Source organism: Vombatus ursinus, unplaced genomic scaffold (genome assembly GCF_900497805.2).
Source record: "Vombatus ursinus unplaced genomic scaffold, bare-nosed wombat genome assembly UNPS02014820.1, whole genome shotgun sequence".
NCBI lineage: Eukaryota > Metazoa > Chordata > Mammalia > Diprotodontia > Vombatidae > Vombatus > Vombatus ursinus.
The window spans coordinates 22,898,310-22,918,298 of NW_020954598.1; the positions used below are offsets into that span (position 1 = coordinate 22,898,310).

At 49.7% G+C, this 19,989-nt stretch overlaps 1 protein-coding gene across 10 annotated transcripts in view; it reads left to right on the forward strand.

Annotated features, from left to right (window-relative positions):
• The window catches only part of CACNA2D2 (calcium voltage-gated channel auxiliary subunit alpha2delta 2), a 447,618-nt gene extending 427,636 nt beyond the window's left edge, over positions 1-19,982 (forward strand). For 8 of the 10 annotated variants that reach the window (XM_027837173.1, XM_027837170.1, XM_027837171.1 and 5 more), the window contains 16 exons: positions 4,155-4,215; positions 11,619-11,716; positions 12,454-12,544; positions 12,859-12,921; positions 13,241-13,344; positions 13,884-13,982; positions 14,238-14,326; positions 14,726-14,773; positions 15,148-15,219; positions 15,361-15,513; positions 15,793-15,845; positions 16,017-16,072; positions 17,450-17,573; positions 17,796-17,905; positions 18,142-18,230; positions 18,394-19,982. In XM_027837173.1, coding sequence (XP_027692974.1) covers positions 4,155-4,215; positions 11,619-11,716; positions 12,454-12,544; positions 12,859-12,921; positions 13,241-13,344; positions 13,884-13,982; positions 14,238-14,326; positions 14,726-14,773; positions 15,148-15,219; positions 15,361-15,513; positions 15,793-15,845; positions 16,017-16,072; positions 17,450-17,573; positions 17,796-17,905; positions 18,142-18,230; positions 18,394-18,525 — 1,442 coding nt within the window. In that variant the 3' untranslated portion in view covers positions 18,526-19,982. Of the gene's footprint in view, positions 1-4,154; positions 4,216-11,618; positions 11,717-12,453; positions 12,545-12,858; positions 12,922-13,240; positions 13,345-13,883; positions 13,983-14,237; positions 14,327-14,725; positions 14,774-15,147; positions 15,220-15,360; positions 15,514-15,792; positions 15,846-16,016; positions 16,073-16,544; positions 16,809-17,449; positions 17,574-17,795; positions 17,906-18,141; positions 18,231-18,393 lie in introns of those variants that run through there. The other 2 variants (XM_027837169.1, XM_027837178.1) reach the window with 2 other exon arrangements.
• The last annotated feature ends 7 nt before the right edge of the window (positions 19,983-19,989 follow it).

Sequence of the window (19,989 nt, forward strand, 5' to 3'; positions counted from 1 at the left end):
TCCTCCTCTCTCCCTCTCATTCTACCTCTCCCTAGTTTTCTCTTTCTTTCCCTCCATCCCCTCTTTTCCCTGTCTCCCTCTCTCCAGTCTCCATTCTCTTTATTCTTCCTGCACACATATTTGTCCTCTTCCTTGCTTCTCCTTCTGTCCCTCACTTTCACCCTCTCCCTCTGTCTGCTCTCTGGCCCACCTAACCCCTCCTCTCCCTCTTCCCAACCATCCCGCCCCCCACTCACTTTCTCTCCACATCTCCTCCCTCAGCCTCCCCTGTGCTTGCCGTTGGCTTCCTCTGCATGTTCCCACCCCATAGATCCAATGCCTGCCTCCCTTCTTCTCACATGGGGGTGACAAGCTTTCCCTCCTGAGCCTGTGCTGCACCCCTGCCCACTGCCTCGTGTGCTGCTTCCCCTGGGGTGACTGGGAGGGGATGGCTGGGGCTCTGGGCCTCCAGTGCACCCACCCCCAGCCCCCGTTGGTGGGGCTTGCCTCCTGGGGGGCTTGGGGACTTTCCTCCTTTTGAGTTTTTTCTCTCTCTTTCTCTCTCATGTCGTTTTTTGCGAGGTTTCCTTTGAGTATGATTATGATACACAATATTTTCATTCAAATGGCCATTGAATAAAATATTGTTTGTGCCCCTTCCCCTTTCCACCCAACCCCCTTTTTTGTTTTGTTTTTTTTTTTTGTTTGTGTTTGTGTTTGTTTTTGTTTTCCTTGCTTTCTCTCTATGGTGGATTCTCACAGTGTCAATCAGCAAACTGAAGGGCAAGTATATTCAGAACGAGCACACTCAACCCTTCACCCCTTTCCCAACCTTCCCTTCCCCTAACCACCCCACCCTCCCCCTTACTGCCCTACACCCCTGCTTGCCCCATCACCAAGCCCTGCCCGAGGCCAAACTAACCTCTCTCTACTTCTACCTCCAGTTCTGTTCCTTCTTCCCTCTGATCCCTCCCAGCTCTAGCCAGCTTGGGCAGGACCCTTTCTGAAGGGAGCCTCATTTCAGAGCCCATATCCCCTGGCCCTCTCAACAGGGTCCTTCTGAGCTGATATCCCACATACCTCCTTCTTCTCTGCTCTTTCTGTGTTAGGCCCCTATTCCCACTTCTCCACTCCCCATCCCATCTCCTAAATCCTTGTTTCCCTTCCTCTTCTTTCTCCCTCCAAGCCAACTCAACATCTAGGGAACAGGGCTAGGCTGGTCTGGTGTGATCTGGGCTGATCTAGGTTGGCATTGCCATCCTCCAAGCTTCCATGAGGTTAGGGGTCAGAGAAACAAGTGTATTGGACTCAGGAATCCCAAAGATGGGGACAGTCCAGCCCAGAAGGTGAGCTGAGGAGAGAGGAATCACTGCTTCTAGAAGAGAGTGATAAGGGCAGGGATCTTTCTCCTTTCCTTTCAATGATTCCAGGCATTAGATACATCTTTCCATGTTTCGTGAGGGTGATAGAGGGATAGAGGTGACAGAAATACAAAGGGAGAAAAAGAAGAGATTGGGAAGTAAACTTCTCTTCCTTCCAACCAAACATATACACCATAAGAATGATGCTAAGAAACAGAGACAGCTAGGGGAATGTAGGGAGTGGAGGAACAAGTCCCAGGACCAAGTCCATCTGTATTCCTTGCTCCCCCTCCTAGCACCCAGAGCCTAGCCTCAGTCTGAAGATCAAAATGCTTGATCTCTTCTTGGAGGGAGAAAAGGGATCCTGGCTGGGGTTCCTTCATTTCCAATATCCACAAACCAGACTCCAGTTCACCTCTCTGCTGACACTGGCCGTGGTGCTGAAGTAACACCTGGTGTCCCCCTCCTCCTGTTTTTTGGTCACCAAGACTTGCCTGATCTCCCCATGTGCCCAGATTTGTGCTTAATTACATGGTGGGGAACAGAGACAAGGAAAAGTCACAAACTCCACATTTAGAGAGCTCTCAGTATGTCTGGGAAGACAGAACTCACCCACAGGGATATATATACAGCATAAGGAATTGGGTACAATGCGAGAGGGGGTGGGTTCACCTATGACTACCAAGGGAACCCACTCCTGGTGTCCCTCCCCTGCCATCGGGAACTTGTCACCCAGGATGCAAACAGCAAAGGAGGGAAATGTCCAGAGCTAGATGCTGAAGGAGACTGAAATGTCCTTCCCTGGATAGTTAGGGGTGGGCTGGCCTGGAGGCAGGGACCTGTGCAGGATGGCTCATGGAGGACTTTTCCAGGTTCTCTTAGGTAGACAAAGAGGGGTCTCTGGGGACCACAGGCTAGATTTGCGGGGCAGAGTGGGAATGCCCTGTTCTCTCCAGCTTGAGTTGTCTCTCTCCTCTTCCCCTTACCCGGTGACCTTGCCAATGCAATGCCAATGGAATAATGACTGTCTCCTAGTTCTTCCTTCTTCCTTCTCCTCCTCTTTCCTCCTACCTCCTCCTCTCTCCCCATCCTTCTTCCTCCTCCTCTCATTGGCTTGTATCCAGACCCCACCTTATAGTCCTATCAGAAAGCAACAGTCCAACCAGTGACAGCTCAGCCCTCCCAAAACCCCAACCCTTTCTGTTTTGCAGTGCATTGTGGGAAGATGTGGGTAGCCTGGGCGATGCATGGGGAGGGGCCCTGAGGATGAGAAACCCTTGGCCAAAAGAGGGAAAATATAGAAGAGGGGAACAAAGGGGGATCATTTCCTGTGAATAAAGTAAGAGACTGGCTTCTCTTGTTGGGTGAGTAAGAAATCCCAATGGCCTGACTAGAAGATTGCTCCCCTGGGTTCCATGGATGATACAGCCTCTCCCAAGGAGGGCACATGGAGAGGTGGCATTATAGAGCAGAGAGAGCACTAGAGTTAGAATCAGCAGCACTGGGTCCCCCTTCCAGTTCTGGCACTTGTGTGTATTTGGGTGAGCCACCTCCCCTCAGGGAAGATCCCAATCTGTCTACTAAGCTATGTGCTTTTTGGATCAGGGTCCCACTCCCAACATGCCTCCCTAGGCTTCCTAAGTTCTAGATAACACCTGACTGGTCAGACATCACACTCTTACCCCGCCCCAGCCCATTTCCATCTCATCCCCTAGTGGGAGTCAAAAACACCCACTTTCTGCCTTCCCGACACTTCTAGCACCAAGAAGGCAGATGTTAGAGTATATCTTCTTACATTTTGAACACAGTCTCCTCAACCTCAAATCTTTCCCTTCAACCTTTCCTAATCTAATCCATCCCACCCCATCTTACCCCCATCAGACTAAGGGAAACCAAGATCCAACAATTCCAAGGCAGGCTGGAATTAGGGCTCTGACATCTGTGTTCCAGATCTGACTGACCCCATCTAGACCAAATTATGCCTTCTCCTCACCCATCACATCCTCTTTCAGGTCCTATATACAGGGATAAAAGGGATCCTTCTCCATTACTGCCCTGACCAAGAGAGAAATTTCTAGGTCCCAAGCGTACCCCTAGAACGCCACAATGCACTGCAGCCCCACCATGCCACAGACACGTCTCTGGTTGGACTGTCTGTCTCCGTGAAAGATCCCCTCGGTTTGGCCATGTTGATGCCTGAAAATAGAACAAAAAAAATTTTAAAGGAAAAAAACCAAGAGCAACCAAAGGCAAAAATCTGCGGATCCCCGAATCAGTAGGTTTCCGCAAAGTTCCTTCTGAGCTGAACAATGCATGTGGTTCTTTTCCTTTATGGATGCGATGAGAGAGACCGGCACATTCGCCCAGACCATGCATATATATAGCTGTGTGTGTATATATATATGTGTGTGTATGTGTGTGTGTGTGTATCCGTGTATATGTGATATACAGTGGTATGGAGACATATACAGCCAAGCCAACGGACTCCATTGCACATGCGAGGACAAACCAGTCCACCCAGACCTAGGCAACATATTGGCTATAACTTCCCTTCTCTTGCGATGCTGCAGTTTCCAAAGGGACCACCCCCACCCCTTCCTCTTCTCCCACTGCCCCACGATGAAAGTGTCAGTGTGGGGACTCTCTTTTTTGCTGGTATCTCTCCCCTCCCTCCTGCTACTCCCCTCTACCTCCCTTGTCCATTCTTCCCTTTCCTTTCTGAGCCTGAGCCTGAGCCTGAGCCCCTGCTCTGAGCCCCCAGGCCTCCCACCTTCCCCCAGCCCCCCGCCGGATAACCCTCCCTTTCTGTTGCAGATTTTGAGTTCCTGCTCCCAAACAGCTTTGAATCTGAAGGACATGTTTTCATTGCTCCCAGGTAGCTTTGCGTGTGAGCTTGCCGAGGTGTCCGTCCATCCTTCTCTCCTTCCTTCTGTCTGTTTGTCCTTTTCTCCCTTCTTCCTTCCATTCCCACAGCAATCTTGAGAACCCCCTGTCTCCTTCCATGCCCCATATTTCATCCCTACCTCTCCTCTGCCCGCACTGCCACTTCTGATCTCTCTGTGTCTGTGTTGTGTGCTGATGTCTCCCTGTCCCCTACCAGGTTCTCCCTGGGGAATCCCACAGAGATGCTGCCTTGCTGAAGCCTCTCTTTCATGCCCATGCCCATTCTTTGCCCCATCACATACATGAGCCCCATATGTGTGGCTGCCAGTATCGGCAGGTCTACATACTAGGGCCATGTATCCGGACAGTGTCCGGCCCCACCAAGCAGCAGACCAAGGTGCCCCCAGGCCCCTAAGGCCAACAGTTGAGAACCCAGTTGCCCTGGTTGTTCCTGTCTTCCTCTATATTCACCTCCATTCAGCAATCCTCCCAGCTCTGACCCCAAGTCTCCTCAGGTGCATCCCCCATAGAGCTCCCAAATTCTATACCTCATGGCTCTCCCAGATTCACCCACAAGTGACTTTCCCAATTCTATGTTCCAAAGTAATGCCCCTCTATCTTCCGCTTCAGAAACCCTCCTTACTTCTACCCCCAGAGTCCCTTTCAACTCTATACTTTGGGGCTTTCGAATTCCAGCTTCCGCTTGTCCCTCCCCACCCCTGCTGACTCCACTTCTTACTCTCACCTTGGAAATTCTCCCAGCTGTATCCCCATGATGCCCTCAACTTTACCCCCAGGGTTTCCTCCATCCCCAGCCCTTACTCCAGTCCATCTTTTACAAGACTCTGGGCCCTTTTTACCCTGGTGCCAAAGTAATTTCAACCTGCACTTGGGCTTCCTTAGTGCTTCCAATGTCAGGCCAAGGCAGGGTCTCCCTACCCCTACAGCCCTCCTGTGGGCATCTGCTGCTCTGTGGTCTGAGATTCCTCTCCCTCCTCCTCCCCACCTTGTCTCCCCTGTGTCAGCGTCTGTTGGTGGAGGGGGGCAAAGGGACCAAAGGATTCCCTAGAGATGGGAAAAACACTACCCTTAGTGGTGCCCCCTCTATTTGCTTGCACCTGGGGCTGGGGACCATGCCTAGCAGGCATCCCTACTGTTGCTGAACCATGGGACCAAAGGGGCAGCACCCTGCCCTCTCTCCAAAGTACCTCCCCCAATACCATCCCCAGCTCAGTTTAGGCAATACCCTGTGAACACTGGAGCAGTGGTAGGGTGGGTCAGGGGACTGGGGCCACTGGGTCTTTGCATCATCTGCTCTGGGTAAGTAGAGCCATCTGGCCCCACCTCCCTAGATCTGGTGGGAAGAAATTGGAGGGAAGGGACAATACAAAAGACTGGGACGAGGACCAGGACCATGACATGAACACATACATACACTCCAGCCCCAGATAAAGGGGTCCCCTAGCCTGAAAGCTCTTTTATGGACCTGCCCAAGTGGAAGGTAACGGTGAGGCCTTTCACGACAACATGACCTGACCTGATACCTAGAACATGATGAGTTTCTAGGTCAGGGCTGGGGAAGTCAGGGTCATACACACATATAAGGGCAATAGCAGCTCTCCTGTTCCAGGAAGGGACACAAGGAAGCTCAAAGACGGATATTATGGGTGTTACCTGGGTCAGAGTGCATCAGTGCTTCCAAAGGTGGCTGGGGGGAGGAAAGGTGGGGTAATGGGGGGAGGAAAGGTGGGGTAACAGGGGGAGGGGGAAAGGCTGGAAGGGGCCTGTAGGCTGGGGGTGGGGACATGAAAAACCTGGGTTTGCCCCTTGGTGAAGGGGATACGGCTGCTGATGTCCCGTGGGAAATGTGACTCAGGGGCTATCCCCCTATCCCCTTCTCCCATGACTCTACCTTAACCCTAAATGCACCTCCCTGCACAGGATCCCACCTGCCCTGACATTCTAGGACCTACATAGTCTCTGCAGTGCTCTTAGACCTAACCCTAGTTTCTCAAACACGTGCAGAGGTATGAATGCAAATTTCCAGGACACCCACCCAGCCGATGGTGACTGAGCCTAAGGCTAGGGTAAACAAAACAAGATCTCTGTACCCTGCAACTTGGAAGCTAAGAAACTCTGGGCAATTAGCACAGGTGGTAGACTAGTAATAGTATCCTAGATGGAGGCTACCTCTCTTGAGTGACCCCACACAAAGTAGTGGCTACATACCAAATCACTCAGCCTACTCACATCTCCACCCTCATCTAAATACTCTTAAGGCCAGGCCAGAAATACAAAATACAAGGAAAGCAAATCCAAAAGACACAGTGACACTGACAGTTCCAACTCCTGTTAGCTTTGGCCAGAGAGAAATTCACTCGTCTTGGTCGTGGTCAATCGATAAATCAACAAGCATTTATTAAGCACCTACTATGTGTCAAACACTGTGCTAGGACTTGGTAATACAGATACAAAGAATGAATCCCTACTTGAAAGTCAGAGCCATTACCCTGTTTACAGGCTGAACACTAATTCTGGCCCCACATTTAACCCTAAACTCAGGCAGGCCCAAACTGAACTCTAACCCACTAAGCTCTAGGCCTGGTCACAGATTGACACTTAGCTGACCACTAACCCTGGTGACAGGTAGATCCTTAATCTCAACCACACATTGAGCATTACTGAATTTTAACTCTGACCAGAGTTAACCCTGACCCAGCCATGAATTTGCCATAGACTGAACCCTAACCCTGACCATGTCCACACATTGAGCCCTATTCCTGGCCAATTCAAGTCAATAATCATTAAACATCGGAAGATTAAAAAAAAAAGAAATTAGAGGAATAAGCATAGGCAAAGAGAAAACAAAAGTATCACTTTTTGCAGATGACATGATGATTTACTTAGAGAACCTTGGAGAGTCAGCTAAAAAATTAATTGAAACAATTAAGAACTTCAGCAAAGTTGTGTATACAAATCATCATTCCTGTATATTACCAACAAAATCCAGCAAGAAGAGATAGAAAGAGATATTCCATTTAAAATCACTACAGACAGTATAAAATACTTAGGACTCTACCTGCCAGGATACACACAGGAACTATATGAACATAAACACATGTTACACAAATAAAAAACAGATCCAGATAATTGAAGAAATATTAATTGCTTACGAGTTGGCTGAGCTAATACAATAAAGATGACAACACTACCTAAATTAATTTACTTATTCAGTGCCATACCAGCCAAACTAACTAAAGATTACTTTGTGGAGCTAGAAAACTAATAACAAAATTCATCTGAAAGAATGAAAGATCAAGATATCAAGGGAAAATGAAAAATATAGTATTGCAGGGAGCCTAGGAGTACCATCTCAAACGGTACTATAGAGCCATAATCGTCTAAACAGTTTGGTCCTGGGTGACAAATATTAAATGTCTACTAAGTACTAGATATTGTGCCAGGCATTAGAGAAAAATGGAACAGTGTCTGTCCTCAAGAAGCTTACATTCTACTAGAGAGATATGGCATGTACACATTTGAATAAATACAAAACAAAGTCATTTAAAGAAGAAGGGAGAACTGGCAAGCTGCTATGAGATCAGTAAGGGGCTCATGAAGGTGGTGGCATCTGTAAGACTGAGGTGAGAGAGTTCATGGGGGGAGGGCATGTCTGTGCAAAGATATGGAAGGAGCAGGTTCAATGTCTTTGAAGAGGAGCAAAACAACCAGTTTGACTGGAACAAAGACTATATGAAGAGGAGTATGAAACGAGTGGAAAGGTAAGTTGGGATCACGCTGTAGGGAGCTTCAAATTCCAGGTTAAATATTTCCTATTTCATCCTAGAGGCAGCAATAGGGAGTCTACTAAAGATTTTTGAGGAAAGGAGTGACCGTGGTCAGATCTATCGATGCCTTTGGAACATCAACTTGCTAGCTGCATGGAGAATAGATTGGAGAGAGGAGAGGGTGGAGGCAGAAGGATCAATTAGGAGGTGACTGTAGTACTCCAGGAATGATACAATGAGGCCTGAGCTAGTGGAAAGGCTCTGTGGGTAAGGAGGAGGGCATGGATATAAGAGATGTTCTGGAAGTAGAATAATAAGATTTAGTAACTGATTGGTTGTAGTGGGTGAATGATGGTGCAGAGTGGAGGATGACTCAAATTTTAAATCTGGATGACTAGAAGTACCCTCTTCAGAAATAGGAGAGGGGAGGAATAATGAGTTCCATTTGAAATGTGTTGAGTTTGAGGTGCCTAAGGACCATCCCAGTGGGATATATGAAGTAGGCAGTTGGTGATTATAACTTAGAGCTACAGAAGGACATAAGAGCCAGATATATGGATGGATTTAGGATTCTTCAATATATGGATAATTGAACCAATAGGCACAGATGACATTGTCTAAAGAAAGTATAGGAAAGACAAGAGGATCTAGGATAGAGCCTTTAAAGACATCTACACTTAGAAGGACAGTGATCCAGCAAAAGAGATTGAAGAGTGGTCAGACAAATAGGAGGAGGATCAGGAGCCAAGAATGAAGAAAGTGTCTGGGAGGAGGGGGTGGCTAACCATGTCAACAGCTAAAGTAGAATAAGGACCAAGAAAAAGCCATTGGATTTAGCATTGAAATCATTAGCAACTTTAAAGAGAGCAGTTGCGGATGAGTGATGGAGTCGAAGCCAGATGTCAAATGATTGAGAAGTGAATGGGAGTAAGGAAGTGGAAGCAACAAATTTAGACATTTTCTAAAGCTTCAGCTGTAAAATTTGGGAAGAAAAGTCTAGGACAATAACCTGAAGGAGTGACAGGGTCAAGTGGAGAATTTTTTAAGGATGGGGAAAACATGGGCATGTTTGAAGGCAGAAGTGATGGGGCTGGTGAATATGGAGAAATAGAATAGTGATTGAAATAGAGGTGATTGAGAGAGTAGGCTATCAGAGGAGATGGAAGGGCACAAATGGAGGCAGAGCCTTAATTAGCATGGGACAAATAGAACTTTGTCCCAGGCCACCAACATGGGCTGTGTGTGTGTGTGTGTGTGTGTGTGTGTGTGTGTGTATGTGTGTGGTGGGAGGAGAGCCAGGGATCCTTTCTCTGGGAACCATTGTCCCCTTACATCTCACCTCAAGGTCTTCTGTCAACTCGAACTGCCACCCTGGTTCTCTTGCCGTGGCATACCTCTTCCAGGGGCTTTATTCCCTCTCAACCCTGCCCTTTTCCCTCTGATTGTACCAATGGTTAAACTGTCTTCTGCATCACCAATGTCTTGCTCCTCACCACCCCACCTTCAACTATTTTTTACCATAGTTGAAAAGGTTTCTAGTTATGGCTTAAATGGAGATGTTGGCATTGGCAAAGAGAAGGGCCACCCCTTCATCTGAGACTAAAGTAAAGGAAGGGAGAATGGGGGATAATGAAGAGGGATTTTGAAGTGTGGAATAAGGGAGAAGAGAGGGCTCTTAACAATTGACCTCTTGTTTTTTATTGTTTTAGTTTTGTTTTCAGCAAAGTAGGAGGCAAGTTTCTCTACTGAAAGGAAGGGGAAAAGAGGAAAGAAGAAGTTTAGAACAGTTGTTGAGGAGAACATGATAGTCATTTCAAAAATAATAAAAGGATTGCCACGCATCAGAGAGAATCCAGCTGACATTAGATAACAAATTCATACTGAACCCAGCTAAATGGTCATATGACATTTTTTAGCAGTATCCAGCAGCAAGTGGGTAGGAGCAGGGAAGACAGATGATGGAGGTAATCCAGGGTTTGAGTTTGTCAAGGCTTGACTGGTGTTACCACAAAAGGGTAAGGGATTTAAGAATAGAGGGTAGTGTCACACATGGAGGACTGTATGTTGTGTTACGAAAAAGTAACACCCATCTCTGGCATCCCTTGTCTAAGTGGCAATGCCTGGCCCATGTCTCTGCTGGAGAGGCTCTAAGTTGCCTACAGGATTGTCTACACACACAGTCACACCCCCACCTGTACTAGAGATCCATAATGGTACCCTTCCACACACCTCATGCCTGGGAATGTACTGGCACAGATGCCTTTATAGCAGATAGTTCGGAAGATTACAAATTCCCTCATCTGACCAGAGGGAAGCTTACCTATTCTTTTACTCATAGTCACACTGCAAACTCACATATATGAATGGGCAGAGAGGCAGTGCATTGTAAGAAAAAAAAATACTATAGAGTACTATATTTGGAGTGAGGAAAACCTTGGTTTGATCCCAACTCTGACACCAATTAGCTGGATAACTCTCAGGCAAATCAGTTAAACTCTCTGAATTTGTTTCCTAGTCTGCAAAATGAAGCTAATAATAATACCTAGCATTGTGAGGGGTGGACCAAGTAATGTATATAAAGTAATTTGCAAACACATATTATTATTATCATTATTATACTCAAACATGCTAAGACCAATATCATATGAGGGAATTAGACTTGACCTCTAAGGTCCCTTCCATCTGAATCTAGGATCCTATAATACTATAACCCTAACTCATGAATCAATCAACCAATAAATTTTTCTTTAAGAGGCTAGGAGGAATAGAAGCTAGAGGCCTAGACTTGGAGTCAGGAAGCCAGAGTTCAAATCCTGATTCAAACACTAGCTGTTTGACCCTGGTAAGTCACTTAACCTCTTTGAGCCTCAGTTTATTCCTCTGTAATGTGGGCTAAAAAAAGCATCTACTTCACAGCATTGTTATAAGAACCAAATGAGATCACATTTGCAAAGTGTTTTTGCAAACCTTAAAGGCTATAGAAATGCTAGCTATTTTCCTGAGCCCCCTGTGTATCAAATCCTGTGTTCAGTGTAGAGGGAGAGACAGAGAAGGTGCAGTCAGTCCCAGGACCTGCCCTCAAGGAGGCTCACAATCTGGAGGAGATAGAACAGGAAAGGAGCTCTCTGAAAACTTATGGTCTGCAATGGGTAACAGTAAAAATGACATTAAAAAGTGCAATGAAGGGGCAGCTAGGTGGTGCAGTGGATAGAGCACTGGCCCTGAAGTCAGGAGGACCTGAGTTCAAATCCAGCCTCAGACCAAACACTTGACACTTACTAGCTGTGTGACCCTGGGCAAGTCATTTAACCCCAATTGCCTAAAAAAAGTGCAATTAAAAAGAAAACATATGTTCAATCACATGCCAAGAGTACTGGGGCACATACACAAAAAGGCAACCATGTAAACCATATGTATACAGAAATACACCCATGTATCATACATAACTATTGATACACAGAACATCCCATACATGCACACACAGTCCCCCTTAATGCAAGCTCATATCTTCCACCTGGGTGAGTGCACAGCACACGCAGTGAGTGGGCCCATCCATTGTGGGGTCACCCACTGGTCCCCTGCCCCCCTCTCCCCCTCCCCTTCCCAGAGAGTACTGCAAGGACCTGAACGCCTCGGACAACAACACAGAATTTCTCAAGAATTTTATTGAGCTCATGGAGAAGGTGACTCCAGACTCCAAGCAGTGTGAGTGTTGGGGAGTGGCCCCACTGTGCCCTATAACACCTGGCCCTAAGTTGAACCTACCCCAATCCCTATGCAGCAAAGCCAAAACTCAGGCTATGGGAAGGGTGCCACGACCAGAAAAGAAAGAAAGGATGAGAAACAGGAGGGACAAAGGACAGGGGTCCCTGTGATAAAGGAGCCAAAGAGAATAAGAAACAATGATGGAGAAACAAGAGGCATGCCTTAGGTGAAGACAGAACCCTACCCACAAGGAGCCCCCTAGTCTGAAAGAAAGATGCAGCCCCTGTCCTGCAGAACCCCGAGTCCAAGACAACTGTCCCATCCTAGGAGAGCCCCTTGTCTGAGGAGGAGAGAGCTCCTAACCTAAGGGAGTCCCTAGTCTGAGGGAGAGACAACCATAGGGAGACAGGATACATAAAAAGCATTATCTATTATATGTTACATAGTAATGCACAACAACAACAACAACAAATAAGTCTAATTCATCCTGAGCCCCCAAGCACATGGAGGTCAGAGAACCAGTATCAGGAATGGAGCAGAAACGATGTGAGGATTCAGAAACAGCCTCCGGGTGAAGGGGCTTTGAAGTCCCTTTTCAGTGGCCCCTGACTAGGCTTAGCAGAAAGGAGGAAAGGACAAGGGCAGGAGTAAGAGGCATGGGGTGGGAGAGGGGCTGCAGCACAGTGAACAGAGGAAACCAGGCCTTTCCCTTCTCCCCTCCCCACCTAACTCTGAAGGTAACAACTTCCTTCTACACAACCTGATTCTGGACACTGGCATCACACAGCAACTGGTGGAGAAGGTGTGGAAGGACCAGGACCTCAACACGTAGGCACTGCCCCTCCCTGCTCCGGGAACTATGCGAGGCTTTCCTCACCACTGCCACCAGACCCCCAGCTCGGGCCCCTGATGGGATGCCCCCCTAAGAGTTAGGAGGAGGGTACCACAATGGCCGGGTCGTAGCCCCAGGAGCAGGGTGGACGGGAGGGTGTTCTGCACAGCACAAGCGCCCAAACCCAAGGACAGCGGCAGACATACTCTCCTGCGGTCTATGGTTCCGAGGCCCTTGCCCTGTACCCCAGAAGTCAATGCAGGCAGTCCCAGAACTGCTTCCCTTTGTGCTGACCCTGTTCCACCCTCAGGTACAGCCTCCTTGCTGTGTTTGCTGCTACCGATGGGGGCATCACCCGGGTTTTCCCCAACAAGTGAGTCAACTCAAGGCTTGCCCTCACCCTGATCCCCACATTCCAATTCTGTGCCCTCAATGCCAAAATCAGATAGTAATGTAGTGCCTGCAATAAACTTTGCAGAACAGGCTCAGTACTCCATGCCCCCAGCAGCCCCTCTCCTGTCTTCTGAGACCCAGTCTCAGCTCCTCCAAGACCCTTGCTGCCTTCCTGCTTACAGCCCCCTCCCAGACTTCCCAAAATTCTCTTGCCCATCCCAGGCTCTATGCCCTCCTTCTGGCCTCCCCAGCCCCCTGGCCCTCCTCCTGTGCCCCTCTGTAACACTTTGGGTTTCTAGGGCAGCCGAGGACTGGGATGAGAACCCCGAGCCCTTCAATGCCAGCTTCTACCGGCGCAGCCTGGACAACCAGGGCTACATCTTCAAACCTCCATACCATGATTGTAAGTGAGCCTAATAAAGGCTCCTGAGCCCTGGCCCGTTGTGTCCAGGTACTCCTCAACCAGGCAAGGGGCTCCCAAGTCATAGTTCCCCTGTCCTCCATGTGCCCGGGAATGGAGTGAGAAGGGTGCAGGGAGACTTACAGAGTAAGTGGCAAGAGGACATTTAGGTCCTTCAAGAAACATGCAAAACCCTGAGTATGAATCCTCAATAACTGCTCTCTCTGGGCTCAGTAGGAGACTGCCCTTTATAATCTCTGAGGGACACTAGGGCTTCTCCCCGCACTAACCTGAGCAATGCAATGCCTCTCCTCTGCCTTGCCCTCCCCAGCCTACCACTGTATGCCAAATGAGAATGGCAGACTATAGGAAAAGGAAAGGACTTAGGACCTTTGAGAAGCTCCCAAAGTGGGTAGGCAAGTCTAGCAGAGAGGAGAACTGAATGCTGGCTTTAGGCATTCTGCCCCTCCCAGGCACGGGGGCTCCTTCAGACCATTGGGTTTTTTCTCCTCTCATTCCACACCCATCCCCTCCCTCCTCAGCTCTCCTTAGACCATTAGAGCTGGAGAACAACACCATGGGCATCCTGGTGAGCACAGCTGTGGAACTCACACTTGGGGGAAGGACACTAAAACCTGCAGGTAAGGAAGGGATATAGACCTTGGAGGAAAGGGATCTGGGGTAGTTCTCCTGAAGGAAGAGGGCAGGGATGTGTCCTCAGGGGACCTAACCAGGGTGTGCAACTCACACTAAAGAACGCTGGTGCTGAAGCCTGAAGGTAAAAGGCACAGCCACTGGGGAGTGGGGCAGAGGAAGGGGATCAAAATTAAGAAGAGACAACTAAAGGGGACCTGAGGAGGGCCCTGGCCCCTGAGCAGCACCCTCTCCCTCCACAGTGGTGGGAGTGAAGTTGGACCTGGAAGCCTGGGCTGAGAAGTTCAAGGTGTTAGCCAGTAACCGAACAGACCGGGACCAGCCACAGAAGGTAGGCGGGAAGCACCAGAGATTCTAACTGAGGGGCAGGCTCTGAGAGTTCCTTCCCCTGCCCCAATCAGCAGAATTATTCTCCAGATCCAGGAGCTCAGGTCTCAGCTACTCTTTCTACCCTTGGGCAAAGCCCAAGCTTCCCAATCCTGGGAACTCTTTATTCAGAATCCATCATACCCCAGGACAGAGAGATAGGGTGTTGTTTCTATTGACCTAAAGAACCACACAACCTCAACATATGGTCTATGAAGATGCCAGTCTGTGGGGGAGGGAGAATGTGGAGAAAGGAAGGAGGAAGTCCCTTCTGTGAGATGCTGAGCCAAAGGAGAAAGAAACTCTTTCGCTCTCCTAGCCCCCATGCCTGCCCTGAAGCAACCTTTGGTTTCTCTCCAAACAGTGTGGCCCCAATAGCCACTGTGAGATGGACTGTGATGTGAACAATGAGGTATGTGGCAGTCTTAAAACTCCTTCCTTCCCGGCCCACCCCCTTCTCTCTCCTCTCCTTACTCTATCCCAGAAAAGCATCATAGGATCCTAAGATTGAAAGCAAGAAACTGAGACCCAGAGGGAGGAAGTGAATTACTCAGGTCCACACTGGTAGGAACTGAACCAGAATTCAAACGATCCTAGAATTGCTCATCGGGCGTTCTTTCATCTTCACCTTCTGGTCTCCCTCTGAGTAGAGAACCTGACCAAGTCATGGGTAGAGAGGGGCAACTTTCACCCCACGGGGCACTAGGAAGATGCTCTTCACCCCACACACACACCCTGGTTCCCAGGGAAGGTTGATCACAACTCACTACCTCCTCCCTCTTTCAGGATTTACTCTGTGTTCTCATTGATGACGGTGGGTTCTTGGTACTCTCCAACCAGTACAATCAGTGGGACCAGGTGAGCAAGCAAGGCTGGGATGGGGAGAGTGGCCCAGAGTACACTGTCCCTTCCTCTCTGAGGTTCCTGGAGCCGAGCCACAAACCAGTCCTAGCCCTGTCATCCTGCTCTATGCCTAGGAAAGCCTCCTTCGTCTTGTAGGTGGGCAAGTTCTTCAGCGAAGTGGATGCCAACCTGATGTTAGCACTTTACAATAACTCCTTCTACACTCACAAAGAGTCCTTTGACTACCAGGCTGTATGCACCCCCCGGGCCCAGAGCAACACAGGCGCTGCCCCCAGAGGTGTCTTCATAGTACGTGAGAGACTCCTACCCTGTTGGCCCCCAAGAGATCTACAGCCCAGGAGCTCCGTCCTGTCTTCTCCCAGGGTTGAAGGAAGGGTCCCCAGGCTTGAGAATCCCCTTACTGGTCTTGGCAGGGTTTGGGTCGGTGCTTTGGGCAGAGCTAGCCTGGGAGCCAATGTTGGGGGTCTGGAGAGAGCAACAGAAGCTCCTGGGGAGAAGGGGCTGAGTTCAGGAGGAGGGGTCCCTAGGGGGAACCAGTTGTGGGAGCTCATCCTCCCCTCTCCCTAGCCTACCATCGCTGACTTCCTCAACCTGGCCTGGTGGACTTCAGCAGCAGCCTGGTGAGCCTCTGGAACAAGGATGGGGCAACGTACACTTTACTGTTAAGGGCATGAAGCTTGGCTCCTCAGGGAGGCACAGGATGGGAGCAGTGGGCAGGGTCTGAGGAGGGCACCTAGACAGGTACAACCCCAAATCTCAGCCTAATTCCCTTTGCGCCCCATCTTCCGCAGGTCATTGCTCCAGCAGCTTCTCTATGGACTCACCTATCATAGCTGGTTCCAAGCAGGTGCTGTGCCATGTGAACAAAGGGATGGGGTGGGAAAGGGGCCGGGGACGTTTGACCTAGGGAAGACTTGGGAAGCATATGACTCCTGTCTTTAAGAAACACTAGCATTTGGAAGAAGGCTTAGCCTTTTTTCTGCTTGGCCCCAGGAGGGCAGAATTAGATTTTGGCTTAACATCGGGAAGACCATTCTAATTAATGTCTAGAACTATCTAACAATGGGACAGACAGACTGCCTGCCTGCATCGGGAGCTCCCTATTGCTGGGAGTTTTCATATAGCATCTGGACAACCACTTGCCCAGCCGCTATATGAAACCTTAAAGAAGAGATATCTGCACTGGGTGGGAGTGAGCTAGTCCTAGATGGCTCCCTAGCTCCTTCTGTCTCTACGATTTTATTTCTGAGGTTGCCTGAGTTTGGGATGGGACACAATATGGGGCTATAGGATCTCCAGATAATCTCCACTCTTTACAGGAATGAATTTCGAGATGTAAGGAAGTGTTAAGGAAAGGATGTGTAGAAAAAAGGAAACAGAACAGAGCTTCAAGCCAAACTCAGAAATGTTCAGACTTGAAAAGCTCACTGTTCCATACCCCTTCCAGAGTCCTGATACAAATACAAGGTGTCCCAAAAGTCTTTGTGCAGCTCTCAGTTCTTCAGGCTTCTTTAAGCTATTATTATCATAGCTAAAGACATTTTTGGATGTCCTGTATTTATTTTCATTGCTAGAAAATAAACCTGGTCCCAGCACAGATACCTGGTTGGAGATTGAGGGTTGGGGGCAGAGGAGAGAGGGGACACAGGGAGGGAGAAGGCAGGGAGACAACTCCCCAGAGAAAAACTTGTTTATCCCTGTTGGAGGAGAGAGATTGAAGGAGTAAGCATTGGGCTTCAGATCCTAAATCCTAGTATATGACTAGGGGCTTCTCCTCTCCCCAGAGCCTCAGTTTCCTTCTCTGTAAAATGTGTACAATAATACTTGCACTGCCTGTTCCTTAGTGGGTCATTGTGAGGAATGCACTTTGTAGGTGGGGGGTGGGGGCAGAGGGGGGAGGTATTGTTATCACAAGATTCCCTGTCCCTGACAGGGAATCCCATTCTACAGACAGCATCCCCCTTGCGAAGGATTCCAGAAATTCTAATCATCACTACCACCTAGTCCTTTCTCTTTGTCCAGCCAATTATTTATCCCTGGGGAATACTTTAGGAGACTAGTCAGGGGACGTGGGCCCCCTCAAAAATGGGGCCTAGGCCAGGGGCCACAGGGGGATGGGACCCAGTTAGGGAGCCCGAATGACAGGGTTGGAATCTGAAGGGTATTGGAGGGGCTGGGGAAGAGACAAAGGGCCAGAGGGACTCACTCCCCAACCTCCAAGCAGAAGATGCAGCAGCTGAGAGCTCGGAGACCAGGGAGACCAGCTGCATCATGAAACAGACCCAGTATTACTTCAGCACCACCAATGCCTCCTACAACAGCATCATAGACTGCGGGAACTGCTCCAGGTCTGCATGGGCAGCTGGGGAGGAGGGGAGAGAAGCTGGGGAAAGATGCTGGAAGAGGCCTCCACCAAGCAGGGCCTCATGCTGGCACATTTCCCCCGGGCCAAAGCCCCCTGACCAGTGTGGACGCAGGAGCCCAGGGCTTGGTTTGGGGCAGGGAGGGGGAATAGAGGAGTGTTTCTAGTAACGCTGTCCCCCATTCCTGCCTGCCTTTGGTCCATGCAGGTTGTTCCACGCCCAGAGACTGGCCAACACCAACCTGCTCTTTGTCGTGGCGGAGAAGCCCCTGTGCAGCCAGTGTGAATCAGGCAAACTGCTACAAGCAGAGAGGCGCTGTATCCTGAGGCATACAGGCTCCCCTCCCCGGTCCCTCCCCAATTTAAACTTTAGATCTGGCAAGTCTGACCAAGATGCAGGCTTCTTGCCAGCTCAGCCCAGAGACTGGGCAACCCCATCCCCACCTATGTGCATGAATGCATGAGCATTCTCACACACACACACACACACACACGCACACACACACACACACAGCTTTTCTGGGTCACTGGCTTCCTTGACTCGCCTCCCCCATGCCCAGCTGATGGGCCGGAGCAGTGTGAGCTGGTACAGAAGCCACGATATAGGAAAGGACCTCACATCTGCTTTGACTACAATGCAACGGTAAGCAGCAAGACAGAAGAGTCAAGCAGGGAGTGAAAATGGGAGATACGAGATAGGGACAGAGAAGGGGAGTGAGGAACCTGAGAGACACAGACTTCCAGAAGTCTGGCTGCCCCTTCTCCCCAGACCACCCCCAACTCCCTGACCATCTGTGTGCCTACAGGAAGATACCTCAGACTGTGGTGGAGGAGCCTCCTTCAGAGCATCCCTGGGCATCCTGGTGTCCCTGCAGCTGCTGCTCCTTCTGGGCCTGTCGCCTCTGCCCCTGCCCCTGCCCTGGCTTCATCACCTCTGAACCCCACCCCCTGGAGCCCCAGCCCTTTCACCTTAGCAACCCTGCCCTTCATGTTGCACCCACCACCCACAGCCTGTGGGAGAGGGGATACTGTGGGTCCTGGGATGTGTCTTCCCCTAGGTCTCTGAGACCCCAATGCCATGTCTTACTGTTTTGCTGTAAAACATCACCCCAGCCCAACACCTGCCACCCCACTACCACTCTCACTGCAGGCACTGTGTATGCTGCTGCCAAAGGCACGTACTGTCTCGGGCCTAGGCCGGGCTGGGCTGGGCTAGGCTGGCCTGGCCTGAGCTGGACTGGGCTAGGGGAAGCATCAACCTTCACAGTTACCACTCTCACTCCCCATCCTCTGCAGTTCACTCAGACTCACTGATTCTAACGAAGGTTGGGACCAAGGTTCCTATGGCCTCAGTTTTCCAGCCTTCTCTTACCTCTGAGGATCTAGATACCCCAGAGAATGACTAGGGAACAGAGACTACGAGATTCAACTCAGGGGGGTAAGGGATTGAGGAAGATATTTGACACAGGCCAGAGTCACCGTGTGAGCTCAGCCCTCAATCTCTCCATATACACACACGTCTTGTCCTCATTCCTGGACCTCATTGCATAGGCCACCCAAGAGACAGGAAGGGGCCCTGCCAGAGATACAGCCAAGACCAAGTTCAGATCCAGGCATGCACCTACCAACCAGGGTGGATGACGGGGTCCACCCCAGGGACCTGCCAGCTCCCAGCCCCTAAGTCCCTGCCAGGCAGCTTCTCTGATTGGAGCACTGGGTTCCAAAGATAGCCCTGACCACTGAACCTAGAGCCTGGCAAGAGTGAGAGTGCACACACACACACACACACACACACACACACACACAGTCAGAGTTGGAAGAGACCTCAGACCTCAGAGGTCATCTAGTCTAACTGGTATCTGACAGAGACGTGTTCACACAGACACACAAACACAGATAGAAAGAGAAATATGTATACACACATGCATACAAAGAAACGTTACAGAATCACAGCGTTGTAGAGTTCAAAGGGATGCACAGACACAAACACATATATCAGTAGGCTGATAATCATAGAGCCTTATGTCATGGGGGGTGGGGAGGGCAGGGGCTGCAACCTGGAGGCTTTGTTGCCTGCTCTGTCCCAGGTCAGCACCCCAATCTCCCCCCAGGAAATGCACTCATACCCACCTACTTCAGTTTCTTCCTTGCCCTGCAGCACCCAGTTCAGGTCCTGAGTCTGAATCCTTGTCCTCACCCTCAGGCTCCAAAGCTGAATGTCAAAGTGTGCCAAATGCCAGGCCAGGCAGTGAGTCGCTCTAAGGCCAACCCCTTCATCCCCTGCCCCCACCTAGCAGACACTTCATCCTCAATCATTTTCCAGTGTCCCCTGCTCCAAGCAAGCATACACACACACATACACACACACACACACACACACACACACACACACACACACACAC